The 15973-nt window shown below is 39.9% G+C and overlaps 1 protein-coding gene across 4 annotated transcripts in view; it reads right to left on the bottom strand.

The window, feature by feature from the left end:
* Nucleotides 1–8393: 8393 nt before the first annotated feature.
* Nucleotides 8394–15973, bottom strand: part of lclat1 (lysocardiolipin acyltransferase 1) — a 35051-nt gene continuing 27471 nt past the window's right edge. For all 4 annotated transcript variants that reach the window (XM_036575158.1, XM_036575155.1, XM_036575157.1 and 1 more), the window contains exon 6: nucleotides 8394–11548. In XM_036575158.1, coding sequence (XP_036431051.1) covers nucleotides 11028–11548 — 521 coding nt within the window. In that variant the 3' untranslated portion in view covers nucleotides 8394–11027. The remainder of the gene's footprint in view (nucleotides 11549–15973) is intronic.

Here is a 15973-nt window from a genome sequence, read left to right as displayed (position 1 = left end):
TTGCATATTTGACCTTTAAGCTGACCTGGTCTGACCTCTTTCATAACCTCTTTCCATTGTGAACAGGCTCTGGGGTTAAAACCTCACTACGCGCCCGGGTTTATATGTCATGTTTGTAACCAGTTCAGCATGTTTTGTTTTCCGAACACTCACAGCTAATGGTTAGCCTTGGCTTTTGCATGTGGACCACAGGCACGTTTGTGTCAGCCTAGAAATAGCTTAGAAGCACAAAGACGGTACCTAAAAAGGCAGAACGTGCTACTTCTAAGTGCTCATTTTGACCGTGTTATGCTATTACATGCTGTTTTTCATTAATTCAGTCAACATTACTGCTTTTGCAAAGTGCCTTCCAGGGTTAATAGAACACATGAAGCTTAGCCAGCATTAATAATCTTCATATTCCATTCATCTCACTGTCAGTGTCTTTTAGTTGGGCAGGGCCGTTTTTTGCTGTAAACGGTGGATGCTTAGGGTCTCCAAGCCACCAGGGGGCCCCAAGTATGTACATTTCAATTGTTGAAAAACATGCACTGTACAGGTGCATTTTTGTTCATCAACGTACAAAACTTACACACATTTCACACATTACACCAGTATATATATATATATATATACACACCGATCAGGCATAGCATTATGACCACCTCCTTGTTTCTGTGCTCATTGTCCATTTTATCAGCTCCACTTACTATATAGGTGCACTTTGTAGTTCTACAGTTACAGACTGTAGTCCATCTGTTTCTCTGATACTTTGTTAGCACCCTTTTACCCTGTTCTTCAGTGGTCAGGACCCCCATGGACCCTCACAGAGCAGGTATTATTTGGGTGGCGAATCACTGTCAGCACTGCAGTAACGCTGACGTGGTGGTGGTGTGTTAGTGTGTGTTGCGCTGGTCTGAGTGGATCAGACACAGCAGTGCTGCTGGAGTTTTTAAACACCTCAGTGTCACTGCTGGACTGAGAATAGTCCACCAACCAAAAATATCCAGCCAACAGCGTCCTGTGAGCAGCATCCTGTGACCACCGATGAAGGACCAACATAAACTGTGCAGCAGCAGATGAGCTATCGTCTCTGACTTTACATCTACAAGGTGGACTGACAAGGTAGGAGTGTCTAATAGAGTGGACAGTGAGTGGACACAGTGTTTAAAAACTCCAGCAGCATTTATATATATATATATATATATATATATATATATATATATATATATAGATATATAGATATATAGAGATAGATAGATAGATATATATTGATACACTTTTGCATCAGTTTGTTAATAAATTTAAACATATTTCAAAATGTATTACTTTAAAAATCTACTTTTCAAAAAATACATGAAAATACATTTTAGGTAAATTTTCAAAAATACATGAAATACACATGCAAATATACAAATAGTATACTATTGATGTATTTAAGTGTGCTTCTTATGCTATTGTTACAAGTCGTAGAGTCCTTTTTTGGTTCTAGATAGAAGCTAAGAGTGAGACGCTAATGAACTGTACGTCATTCAGCAAAACATAGAAACACCAATAAAAACAAATGGAAACATTAAACGGTAAAAATCCACACATCCAGTGATCAAACTCTACACATTCTCCTCTACATTTATGAAACTGACTTTGCCTCAGGACCGTTCTGACCTGCACCCTACACGTCCGTCTGCTTGTAGCTCGGAGCTTTTGGGAAATATTATTACGCAACATATGAACAGCCATCAAAATGTTTTAAAGATAAACAAATCAGAACCACATTTCTATTATTATTCATTCCCTTAGTTTGGTTCCTAATAGGGTGGTGAAAACACATTGATCCTTTCTGGAAAGTTGGAATGGTTTGTAATAATAGTCAATAAAGTATGTTCCCTTTTTCTGCCAAAATAAAATTCTCAGGCTATTTTCAAACTCAAAAATCCCCCCAAAAGCTTGATGAATTGATTTTGTCTGTATTTCACTGGACCCGCTCAACACACAAGGCTGACCACGATTAACCCTGTAAACTCGGTAAACTTGGTATCCATCTATCTTAAGACTTATATATCTGTATGTGAACAAAACCAGTACAAAGACAATCTTACCAACAGCGTCCTGTGACCACTGAACACAAACTGTGCAGCAGCAGATGAGCTATCCTCTCTGACTTTACAAGGTGGACTGACAAGGTAGGAGTGTCTAATAGAGTGGACAGTGAGTGGACACAGTGTTTAAAAACTCCAGCAGCACTGCTGTGTCTGATCCACTCAGACCAGCACAAAACACACTAATACACCACCACCACGTCAGTGTTACTGCAGTGCTTATTGATCCACCACCCAAATAGTACCTGTTCTGTGAGGGTCCATGGGGGTCCTGACCACTGAAGAACAGGGTAAAAGGGGGCTAACAAAGTATGCAGAGAAACAGATGGACTACAGTCTGTAATTGTAGAACTACAAAGTGCTCCAATATGGTCAGTGGAGCTGATGAAATGGACAAAGAGTGTAGAAACGAGGAGGTGTACTTAATGATGTGTCCAGTTGGTGTGTAGCATTTGGCCAAAACCTCAAAAGTACCATAAAACAATGTCTCAGGCATCAGGCTGTGTATTCATAACCATTTCATGAAATAACGTTCTGTGAGGGAGCTTTAAACTCTGGTTCCTACTGTTTTTCTACAACAGAGCATTTCACACAAAACACCCTGAATGGCTTTGTTTACATCTTAACCATTTACTTATGCAGAGCTTTCAGAAAAATCGGAGCTCCCCTTTAGTACATGGAGTGAATTTGACCCGACAATAAAGGTTTGGAGATAAAAAAAAGTTCTTTAAAGTAGAACAACTTTTGTTTCCCTAGAGAACCTTTCAAAAGACAGTTCTGTAAAGCAGCATCTTTAGAAATGTTTCTAAAGGCTCCACACAACATGAAGGTCCTTTCCAGCCAAGAAGGTTTATTTTGTATATGTATTTGAGGCTGTTATTGACAGAAGACACACCTGGGTCATGTTGGCTGTATGCACGTGAACTGTGAGGTATATTTGTCCTCTACAGGCGTCTGAAACTTCAGGACGTGAGACCTGCAGGCCTTCTCTCACCTCCACCCGCCCAGCACAGGTCACACCAGCAGCCTTCATCCCTGAGCGCTCTGTGATGTCAAAACAGACAGCAAGGACACATGTGAACACTCAGCCGTATCTCTGTCAGCAGAGGGAAAGGGCGGGGAGCGGGAGAAAAAAGAGCAGAGCTGCTTTGCATTGACATCACATGTTACCAGGCAACAGGGGAGTCAACATCAGTTGTCACGGCAACTCGGTTTCACCTTCAAACGTCCTATCCCGTCGACTCCCCTCCGTCTGTGCATGCGTGTGTGTGAGAGTTGTGTAACTCGTCCATGAGAAGACACCGCAGGCATGCGACCGTCCTCTGCTGCTCACAGTTACACTAGCTGCTAACAATTAAAATACAGTTTAATTCAATTTTGCTCCTATTTGAAAGGGAAAGTCCACCATTTTTTCAAAATGTCTGCATAACTGAATCATTAAAATGTAACCAAAGTTATTCAGAGTGGTTTGATGTGAAATGCTTCATTGAAAAGAAACTAACAGAGGCATTATTATTAACAGTGGTGGTGATAGGAACCAGACGTCTGCCTCTAAAGGCATGATTTAAGGTTTTGGCCTGTTTTCTTACTTGCATAGATCTTTTTTATATTATTTATATGATGAAGAGGTACATGCAGGGTGTTCTAAGGCAAAATAGTTCTCAAAGAAAACATAATTCTCACGGATTTATGATGATTGAGACCCCTGGTTCCTCTGGTTTTTCTAGAAGGAGCCATTTCACTCATCAAACCAATCTGACTGACAAGAAGAAATTTGGTGGAATTTCCCTTTTGGTTAGGTTTTTTTTACAGTCACCTCTCAAAGAGTGACGCTTCACAACTTACTGAACTAAATATGCTCAAATCTGGTCGTGTTATGTTTTTTGAGGGGGATTTTTTATCCCAAATTTGTCCCCAATTTAGTCATAATTTCATCTGCTAGTTAAGTCTCCTCCAATCATGCAATGCTACCGAGCTGGGAGAGTGAAGGTTTGTACACGCTCTCTGAAACTCTCAAACGGCTACCTGAAAACACTCCTGCTTAGTGGACATCAATTATTTTAATGTTCAGAATGTGAGGCAGCTGCCTGGAGGAGCCCATGGCTGCTGATTGTTGGGACGAGGTTTGAGGAGTCAGTGCATTTTTTTAGAGGCACTTAATAATCTGATAACTGCAGAACATTTTTGTCAGATTTTGTCAGTAATCCGATGAACGCATTTATATACACTTGAGTAATCAGGTAATGTAAAAACTCTGGGTCTACATGAGTCAGACAGTAATCGGATTTCTTTGCAACCAGCCAATAAAACTCACAGAAGACACAACTTTACCTGAAAATATTAATATACATCATCTAGACAATGAAGAATATTTAAATCCTTAATTTCGTCAAGCATGTATTTGGTTTCAGCGTCGCTCCAAAAGTGTTTTGCTGCATCTCACTGCGACGCTGCTGCTTATTTCCGGTACAGCAGTCTGTTTTCGCACATGCACAGACTGACAACTCCGAAAGAAATCAGAGTAAGAGCATACGTGCATTGAGAAATCTGATTACCGATCTAAAATCCAGCTCTCTTCATCAGATTTCCAGACCTTAATCCAATCGAAGAAATCAGATTATTCATTATTCAAATGGTCATGTAAAAAGGAATAATCAGATAACTGCAGAAATCTGATTATGATCGGATTTTTGAGTACATTCATTTACAAAGCTTTGAAATTCGTATCATTTGGCCTTCCTAACCATGACTACGAACTAACCACAGCCCTAACTAGCTAACTAAGGCCTGAGACCTTGGAAAGTATTCTGAGAGCTCAAATCTCTTGACAGTAACACATTTTGACCAAACTTTGCATGCTGCTGTACTTGTTACTCTGCAGTGTATGGAGGTTGCTATTTACAGGCTCCCTATAAGTGGTCTTTTTATGATACCCACCCCTAGCGCCCACCCAGAGGCAAGACAGGAGGAGACACGAGGCTGAAAATGTAGTTATTTATTGGAGCGCTGACAGCTATTGATTTAACGACAGACGACAATGATTGAAAAGAAGAAAAAAAAAACAAGCATACCTGAGGAGAGTGACTATAGTGTGATTTACCAACAAAGAGAACAACAGATAAACAGTATCATATTACATAATGATTGAGAGCGTTTGGTGAACCTTACAGACGAATAACATTCCCCATCACAGTGGCTGGATCTTCCTCTACATCACAACAGAAAGATTAGCTGTGTTGCACTTGTAAACATGTAAACTGCATTAATCATTCAGCATTGAAAACATATGATTACCCTCGTTCCTCATTAACAATAACATAAGATTAGATGTCCTTTGATTAAGATTATAAGCTTAATCTTTTCCTACCGTAAAGTATGTCAGCATTAAGGATAGATACAAACACATAAACAAGACTGATTTCAATGGATTGTCAGGCATGTTGCTAAGAGGAGGACGGTGTATCAGATCAGTGGTGGATGGCGAGGGCAATGTACAAGTGTGTGTGTGTGAAGGGTGGTCTTGCCCCATAAAATGATCATGTAAAACCCTCTTACATGATTTTGGTAATGTTTTCAATCTTCACTGACACACTTCCACCTTCCTGTACTGCACTCTTACGAAGCTAGTGTTGCTTAATAATGTCGCTTTATGACAATTTGCCTCGAGCCACATAGATCAACTCAAACTATGAGGTAAAAAAAAGACAGAGGCAGAAAGAGGCCTGTCACAATTATTACATAATCACCTGTTCGCAGTTATTTGAGCTGTTAATCGCAATTTCCACAGTTTTTCACAATCATATTTAAAGAAGGTGTTTTCATCAGCTGGACTAAAACAAATGCATGTAAATAAAAGAAAGCAGCAAATGGATTTACCGAGACACGTCTTGGGTCTTTTACAAAAACAGAAGCTCTAACTGACTGGTGCTAATCACCTCTAGAGGGCAGTGCTGAGTTATGTTTGTTTATTTGAGCTCAAACTGTATTGGTCGTCAGCAGGAAGCTACTGAACAGCTCCCGTTTACGCGAAGGCTTGCGCTTAACAGTTGCGTACCATAAACAAAGAGAATAAAACTGTGGATTGCAATTAATCTCCAGTTCAAATTTTGTGATTGTGACAGGCGGAAAGATCCCAATGAAAAAATGATAAGCAGCATGAAGATTCGGTTACATATTTCTTTCAGATTTTTATCCTATTGGAAAGGCTACATGTAGATCAAAAAATAAAGAAAAACCTTTCACATCCATACAAAACACATAAATGTATTCATGTAATTAATAACGACACAATGCAGATTTGACAAAATAAAGCGCTCAAATGCTCCGCCCACAAATACATTCTGTTCTAACTACTGTTGCTAGGTTAGACAAGCAGTACGGAACGTTCTCATTCAACTCAATGAGAAACTATATTGACCAAAAAGAGGGCATTTTTCATTTTAAATGATATTTATTTAGTGTGCATCAGTATCATACTGTTAGATTGTCTTTTGTGTGTGTAATTGAGCACAAATACTATTTATATGGTGGAGAGATACATGCAGGGTGTTCTAAGGCAAAACAGTTCTCAAAGAAAACAATTTTTCAGATTTATGACTATGGCGACTGCTGGTTCCTATCACCATCAGTGTAAAGAAATCAGTGACGGTGAGTTTCTCTACAGTGAACCAATTCACTCATCAAATCACTCTGAATGAGTGTTTACATTTTGACGACTGAATGGTGCAGAAATTTTGAAAAATCGGTGTAAGTCCCCTTCGGGTAGGTTTTTTTAAAAAAAAATTTTAACCTTTTCAACTCCTTGAGACCACCGGTGGTTCCAAAACGCACTTCGTCATATTCTTCATAACTTTCATATTTCATAAGCTACATTCAAAAGGTGGGGGTCGTATGAGAGCTGTAACTCTTCTTTCCAGTCAAGTAGATGGGTAATGTAATTTTAAAACTTTATAATAGAAGAAGCTGAACTCTCTTTTTTTGTCTACTGAAGTTTGACCCATATTCCACAAATCTGGGCTATAAACTATAAACAGATGGCGTCTCTTCAGTGATCTGCTCTGTAAAAGTTATTTTTATTAAATAATTCAAAGAGCATCTAAGATTTTTGGCTTTCTGCAATAAACTGTAAGCATATAGCAGTATGTGTATGATCATAAAACACGTTCTGTTAATTTGAAGGGAGCTTTTAAATTAAAAATCAAAAACATCAGTAAAGATTTACAGTTATTTCATGCAGTTACTGAATAATTTGCCTTACAATTTGGTCATGTAAATTCAGATGGACAAACCAAAATATACCCTGGTCAATAAGAGGTTAAACACATTCATGGTGGATATTCTGTTGCCAAAATCTCTAGCCACTTTAAATAAAGCGGTCTTTCCTAGAGCTGCAACGATGGTCTAACCTGGTAACAGTTGCTATGAAACAATGCGTTTGTGGGCGGGTCAGGTTTTCAAACATGTCTGTATTTCACTATAGTGTAAACAGCAGTTCCTCCAGTCACATTTAGGTATTTAGTCTATTTCATTCTTTTTTTTAATTCTTAATTGTATCAAAATAATCAAATTCAATGCACTGTTAGATTTCTCTATAGACTTCCTATAGACTCAGAATCACTACTGAATCAGATTGTGAGGTCAGAGATTTATGCCCCTGCAACTAGAAACATAATGTAAGTCGACACGGCCCAAGTTCTTATTCGGTTGGGATTTTTGCCAGCGTTCCATAAACCTCGTCCAGCCTGGCAACAGTAGCTACAAAACAACACTTTTCCGGGCGGAGCACAGACAGATCAACTGAGGAAGAGAGAGAAGAATCGCTGTCAGAATATCCTGTGTCTAAACAGCATCATGAGACATAATGTGAACCCATATCCCACCAGATACCTTTCCCCAACCGTAGATTTGGAGCACGCTGCAGCAACAAGCAAGTACATGGTTGGAGTATCTGTTAACTAGATGATCTCAAAGCTCAATGAAAGCTGGATTTACATATTCATACATACAGCATTAAACAAGCGTCAACGTGATTTACTTAAAGCAGCCCTGACTGAAAGCTATAAGCCATTTAATTCGCTTCTTTCTCCATTTTACAATCAAATTCACCCAATTTCTTTTTTGTTCTTTTGCAAACTGCATAAACACAGCCATATTTGATGAGTTTGTTTGTGCTGTCTTTGACCACCAAATGGCTGTGAGCAGTATATCTATCTCTCTCTCTAAGCTGTGGTAGTAGAGTATGTCTCAATGCGCTCTTACTTTAACGTTCAGTTAGTTTCCTACTGCAGCTTTGCCAAAGCTCAGTCTTTGGTTTTCCTCATGCAAAAAGCATCCGCAGCCATGCACTCAGCCCGCCTTTGCCTACCTGCCGTACTAAACCAGATGTTGCTGGAAAAGATTAAGTAAATAACTATTATTCAGCTTGATTCACTTCTTTAGTCTTAAAGGCGCTATGTACGAGAGATATCCGGCGGCTTCCAAGTGCTTAAATGCTGTCAAGTCTTTTTCCCCCCCATTACAGTGATTTGTTTGGCTACACTGTGACTAACAAAGGCCAACAACAGTGCCTTAATCAACAGCTATGCAGTATGGCTGTTATCCCTAACTATAAAATAAATAAATATATACAAAAAACAAAAAATCTATTAAAAAAACAAAATGGGGGCACAAAAATAATCATAAAAAAAATATTAAAATGATTTCAAAAGATGGCTAGAGCAATGAGTGACTCACTGCCTTGTGGCAAAGTAAAATAAGAGGACCAAGACATTGAGAAAGGAGAAAATACCACAAAATTAAAACAGGAAAATAAGACCGAGAGGCAAAAACAAAAACAAACCTAAACGACAAAACAGTAGAGCTGGCCCCAACGGCATTTTGCACACTTTGAACACTCGGTTTTTTCCGAATGATTACTTGAAAATCACCCTTACAAGAAATATTTACATCGCATAATTACCTAGAACTTTAATTTCGTTCATTTTTTTATTCAAAAATGATTCGTTTTCGAATGGTAACAGTTACACATTCACACATCCTTTTTTAAGATGAACGTCCCAAAGACACAGAGACCGATGTGCTGTAACATGATGTCTGATACACAAAGGAAGATGACTGGACTTTTGCTTACAGATCGCAGTGATGATACAGTAGTTGCTGTGATGATAAACAGTCAATTTACCTGGATAGCCGAACTAAATTAGTGATCCAAGTTCGATTCAATCACAAGTGAAATAGCTTAGATGAACATTAATCTTGTTCAGGATTGAGGTTGCAAATTATTTCAATGTTCTCTACTAAATTCGCCACTTAACGCCACTCACAACCTACGAATCAGCTAAACAGGCTAGCTGGCCAGCCTGCAGAGCCTGTTTCTTGGCTCCGGCTAAACAAGTGACCTTGGCTTTGCCTGAATGTTCAGGTAAATGGCATGAATAACATGAATTTCTCTTTGTTTAAACACTGTTTGCCTTTATAATATCTTTTATTAACTTATCTTGCTTCAGTTGGTTGAAGGCCAAGGGTGACACTCTGAAATCATAAGGGGGGGACGGGGCAGACTGTGTTCAGCCTTTAGCTAACATTATGTGTATGACATCAGGTTTTACAGTCTAATATCATTACCATCATTCAGTATTGACCATTTTTCCAGGTTTAATGATAAAATGCTTTGTTTAAGACAGTGATAAATACATCTCTACAGGCCTAATCACACCAATTTTATAGACAAAAATAAAAACCATAAATGAAAAAGATTTAAGAATGAACGCACATATATTAACGCCGTCTTTCACACCGAGTCCAAAACTGACTGACTGCGACGTCGCAGACAAAATTTTAATCCTCGATTACTGCAACCATCGATTTACTGCAACCAATCAGAGCCCTGTTGTCATGGTTGCAGTCTAAACAAATGGCAGCAGAACATTTACATTTATGGCATTTGGCAGACGCTCTTATCCAGAGCAGCTTACAATTTTTCACCATTTTTACACAGGTAGGCAAAGGTAGTGTTGGGAGTCTTGCCCAAGGACTCTTATAGGTATAGTGCAGTGTATTTACTCAGACAGGGGATTGAACCCCAGTCTACAGCGTAGAAGGCAGAGGTGTTACTCAGTACACCATACAAACCACAGAACAGCTCATCTTGCTCAGAGCTGACTATAAAAATGCAAATGCTAAAGAAACTACATGTAGGACCTGAGGTGAAAGGCTGCAAATGGCGGTGAGTACAACACAATGACTGGTTATAGCATTCATAAAAACAATGCCAAATTCATCGCTGCTACTATTTGAGGAATCCATTTTTCCTTCCTCTTCCATCTTTCTCCAGATTTCCCATAAAAACTTATGTTTTTGTCAGAAAAAAACGTACTTGGTGTGAATAGGCCTTGACTCTTTACTGTTGGGACTCCAGGAGAAGGTCTGCTGGGGTCTAAAGGACTACTAAAAAATGAAGTTTCTGAATACTAGATAATGAAACAACTACCAACATAAGGAAAGAATCCTCAAGTATTCAAATGATTGGGGCCAGCCCTACAAATAAAAAAAACAACCAAGAGACTCAGTAAGGATGGAACAGACAGAAGGATATTCAGGGGAATGAAAAGATGAGTCCGGGTAAAAACACGCACACATACAACCTTCCTCCCTCTCACACATGACTCGCACAGTGACTTTTGTAAAACAGTATATTTGAGCTTCCAGCATAGAAGAAAAAAAAATCGATCCTTATTTCTTTCTGCTTCCATCCATCACTGTAGCATTGAGGCATCTGTGAAGCAAGCATGCTCCTTTCTTTCCTTCTCCCTTCACTGAAAGCGACAGAGTGAGGGATCCAGCTGGAAAAGGCAGCGATGCTGAGAGTTCATTGTGCGGGATGTGCTCCGTTCCAGCAGGGGGCTCCACCTGCCTGCAGTCCTTATATTCGCCCTGATCCAGTCAGTCTTCTCACTCCTTCTTCACCTGAGGTCCGTCCTTCTCTCTACTTCTCGGGGGCTTTCCGTTCCAGTGGCGATGGCACGCCAGCTCCATCATCTCAACCCCGCCCATGACCTTCTGCTGAACCAGGAAGAATGCCACCACCAGCAGAAAGTACATTCGCAGAGGTGCCCACAACCAGAGGCCGACGAAGGACAAGGTTATGAACAGGGTCCAGTAGCAGAGGGACGCAGCTTTGACCAGTGTCACCCTCAGCTCGCTCTTGCAGGGCGGCACCCGGGCCTCGGGGTCATCGAACAGCCGTGGCGACGCCCCGTAAAACTCCCGCAGCCGTCGCTCCTTCTCTGCCCAGCGATCCTGGCACCAGGCCTGCAGGAGATCGGATTGCTCGGGCAGGGTGGACAGCGGGTAGCGCCGCACGTGGAAGTGGATCTCGCGCGGGAAGAGGCCCAGCACTAGGTGGCGCTCAGTCTGAGGGATGTTCTGCGGGTACGCCACGGTGACGTCGTGGACCGCGTCCAGGTTGTTACCTGTGGAACAGACAGGGGAAAGCAGAGGTGGAGTTATTTCGGTGATCCACAAGTACATGCAGATACTTTGTACCTACTGTTGAATAATTAACTACTGCTATAATTAACGACACAACTTTACAAAAAATTATTTAACATTTAAAATAAAAAAAAATCCTGAGAGCCTCGAGACTAAATCTTTAGCATTAGTTAGAGTCGCTAAGTTAGTCTAGTCGGCTATAGTAGCCTTAACCAACAGCAGTAGTGAATGGAATTAACACTGGCAATGTAAGCTTGCTGTGTCTAATGATTAGGTCATTAACCCTGGTGTGGTGTTGGGGTCTGTTAGACCCATTTTCAATGTTTACCAAAATAAAAAAAATTGTGATTTATTATTATTATTATTATTATTTCAACCCCAGATTCTTTGGCCTTGGCAGGGAATAAAAGTGTGGTGGTGCTTCACTCTGTTCTCCTCCTACATGGCCTGTTGTTAGTGTGTGTGTGTCTGTCTGTGTATGTGTTTGTATAGGTGTGTGTGTGTGTGGACGGACAACATGGATAGGCTGCTGACTGGCTATAGCTGCTAAAGGAAAACACTACGCTGACCACTTAGCTCAATCGGAATAGAAAAATCCACATGAACACTAGTCCGATTGAGGCCATTCGGAATACAATTTCTATCTGATGGAACGAGGTGGGTAATCCTGTAAATAATCTGTTAAATAGAAGAATAATATTCATGTAAACGCCCGTATCTGATTACATTCCCAATCTGAAAGTTTAAGTCCGTTCTGATCATGTGCGTCGCGTCATAGTGAAAGTTTATAATGTTCAACATGGCAGGAGCAGAAACTGGTCTGCAGAGGAGACGAAGTTTATGCTCTGAGCTTTAAAAGACGGCGGTGGGACGGACGTCCAGCTCATGAGTCTCAGAACACGACGTCTTCCTCTCGGCCTTCTTTAAAGAGCACACGCGAAGTACTTTTTCTGAGTCTGATGTTTTTAAAGCAATTAAAAAAAAAAACCCAAACGCGCCGAATGAAAACTCATCTCACTCAGACTGGACCTCACGTGACGTTCGCTGTCATGGTAACGTTTACTCTAAGTGGTACTCCAAGCATGTGCGTCATTTTGGATCAGACCACTTGTAGTGTGTATTTCAAAGATTTTCGATCAGACTGTTGAATAGAGTGAGCATATAAACACCTCAGTCTAAATCTGTAATCGGAATGTATTCAATCGGATTGGCAAAAATCTTTGCATGTAAACACAGCCACTGTGGACAAACCATTTCTCAGTGGTGAGTACATGTATTTTTCACGCTACTGTCTGAGTGTCTTTTACAGCCTTGCTGTCCATCAGACTACGTTGAGGACTGGCCCATCGAGCCCTACTTTGAGCTCTGCCTTAAAGTGTTGGATTAGTTTAGAAATTTCACTCTCATCTCTAATGATTTTGTTCCTACCTACATTTAGCCCTAGCTGTCCCCAAACTTTTGACAGGTATTGTAAACGTTACAATTTGCTGATACAAAGGCCAGAGGATGAGTCAAGTGCGTCCTAGTAGGCAATGTTACCAGAACAAACCCGCACTTCAGTATCTTGTAGCAAAGGCACGACAATGAGGACTCAATGAGTAATGGGTAAAAATGAGTGAGTATTCAAGCAATTTTAGATGCAGTCTTCCAAAAAAAGACCAGTGCACATTACTGTGTATTTCTGGCAGAGCACCTCAGAGCATGTCTTTAAATATAGCACATAATCTCCGCTAGCACACCGACACCATCATCACACTGCTTACATAAGAGAGAGCTGCCAGGCATACAATAGAGTCAGAGCATGACAAATGAGTTTAATGGATGACACATGCCTGGGCCCCCACGCACACTTACCCTGGTGCATAGCGGCCAAAAATAGAAAGACTGGATAGAGGGTGCGCATGCGCATGGCGGCATGGCATCAGCTCTTGGAACATATTCTAATGTGTGGGACATCAGAGAGGCTCATACACCTGTTTAGTGGCGCATTAGTGTAATACAGAGCCGTCTGCTTTAGACTCTTGGTGGGACGCCAGCTTTACCTCATTACACTGTGACAGCATGTGTGTGGAATCTGAAATGCCACCGTGCTCCATTAGCTACAACGTAAACCTCTGAGAATAATCTAGATTTGTGTGGCTTCTAAAACATGACCTGATGTTCACTACAGCCCTACTGGGTTGTTTCTGTGATTTTAATCCAGTATGAATCTGTAGTGTGTGTAGTTTTACAGTCTGACAGTAATAATTGTGAGTGATATTAATCCAGTATGAATCTGCAGTGTGTGTAGTTTTTACAGTCTGACAGTAATAATTGTGGAGCGATTTTAATCCAGTATGAATCTGCAGTGTGTGTAGTTTTACAGTCTGACAGTAATAATTGTGGAGCGATTTTAATCCAGTATGAATCTGCAGTGTGTGTAGTTTTACAGTCTGACAGTAATAATTGTGGAGCGATTTTAATCCAGTATGAATCTGCAGTGTGTGTAGTTTTACAGTCTGACAGCAGTAATGGCAGGTCGATTTTAATCCTGTATGAATCTGTAGTTTGTGTAGCTTTTACAGTCTGAAAGTAATAACTGAGGCCTGATTTAAACCCAGTATGAATCTGCAGTGTTTAATTCTCTTAGTCTGACAGCAGTAATTTTAGAGTGATTTTAATCCAGTATGAATCCGCAGTGATGGTAGCTTTACAGTCTGACAGCAATAAGTTTTAATCCAGTATAAACAGTGATGATGTTGGAGTGAATGGTCTTCTGTAATTGGCTGAATGCAGAGCTCCCTCAGTAACAGTAGTCAAGTTCCAACCCACTTCATACTAATGGAATAACAAACCCTGTTAATAGACACAACTGTGCAGTGTGTTTTGCTACTAAGTGGGTCCAGGGGTATAATGATCACAGACCTCTGGGCTATGATCTTTTAATCCAGGCCCTCTGTGGGAAGTTGGGGAAATTACAGATACTTTATCCTAAACCAATCAGCCTGGGCATGTTATAAAATCCCACACATTATAAAACCTCACCTGTTAAAACTAATCCAGCTCTTTTGGTCATAATAATAAATAAAGATAATAAAATTTAACGAACAAAAGACAGTTTATCTTCCTGTACCTTCACATTCTCTGTAGCTTTTTAGGACTATCTATACATTCCACAACACTACTGGAACAGAGAGATGAGATGCATTAGAACTTCCTGGTGAATTGAGAAGCATGGCATGGAGCATCATGGTGCACAGCTCCTTTGTGTCTGGACAGCTTGAAATCACTGAGCCAATTCCAAGCTGTATCAAGTTAGGACATCCGTCTGTGATCTAGAATCTAAAAATGTCAGCCAATTCAGAGTCTTGACCTCAATCCCACTGAGAAGCTATAGTGTGATCTGAAGCAGGTCCTTCAAAAGCAAAATAAAAATAAACAGGTTCCAAAGCAAAATGTAAATAAAATGAAACATTTTAACAGGAGGAATGGACCAAACTGTTTCTAATGGCTGTGCAGGACTCACTTGTAGGGTCTGGTTGGGGTTACGACCAATAAGAGGTTCCACTTAAATTAACTTGGCTGTTTAAAGCTATTCGATCATCATATTGCAGTGTAAAATGTAGTACGTTATAACAAATCCACAGTTGAGAGGACAGGAATCAAATGCTATCTGTACCATTTACTATTTATTTACTGCATTTTTTTCCAGTTTGTTGAACTCAACAATTAAATAGAAATTGTGCACCAAAATTAGCAGAATCATGGAATAATTAGGAGCGTTCTCAGAGGATGTGCTTATTGCCACTAAGAAAAATCCACAAAACATGATCTGAACTTTTGCATACAAATGTACATACAGTATGAGTTGGTGTGGGTGGCTGTGCTATTAAAAGCCTGTTGCAAAACTAAGGTACTGCAATTTGTAGCAGTTTCTAATTCTAATATATTAATATTAAATGTCATTTTGTATCGCTTAGCATTAGTGTATTAACATTACACAACATTTGGGGGATTTGGTTTCTAGCATAATCCTGTTTCGCAATGGCCTCACAACACCTTGTGTGTTACCTCTTCCTTATATACTGATATGCTGAAAACATAAATTAATACTGATTTACTTCAATAAGCATCATATAATTGCTTAACTAAGAGTTAAGAGTACATTTATTAATTATTTAAAATTTCACAAGAAGTGTTCATTTTAATTGACCACAATACAGCACCACAGTTGAGTACTGGCAACCGATTTAATTTTAGTCAATATTTAATTAATACTTCATAATAATTAGAATTTAATTATTGGACATCCAGCAAATCAGGTCGGTATACCATGAAAGCACGAAAAGTTTAATAAATCATCACAAAAACATACAGCGATACTTATCCAAGTACTGTAGCCTCCGACTCCGCTCTGTCCCTTAACC

Source organism: Colossoma macropomum, unplaced genomic scaffold, assembly GCF_904425465.1.
Source record: "Colossoma macropomum unplaced genomic scaffold, Colossoma_macropomum, whole genome shotgun sequence".
NCBI lineage: Eukaryota > Metazoa > Chordata > Actinopteri > Characiformes > Serrasalmidae > Colossoma > Colossoma macropomum.
This window is presented reverse-complemented; position numbering and strand designations above follow the sequence as displayed.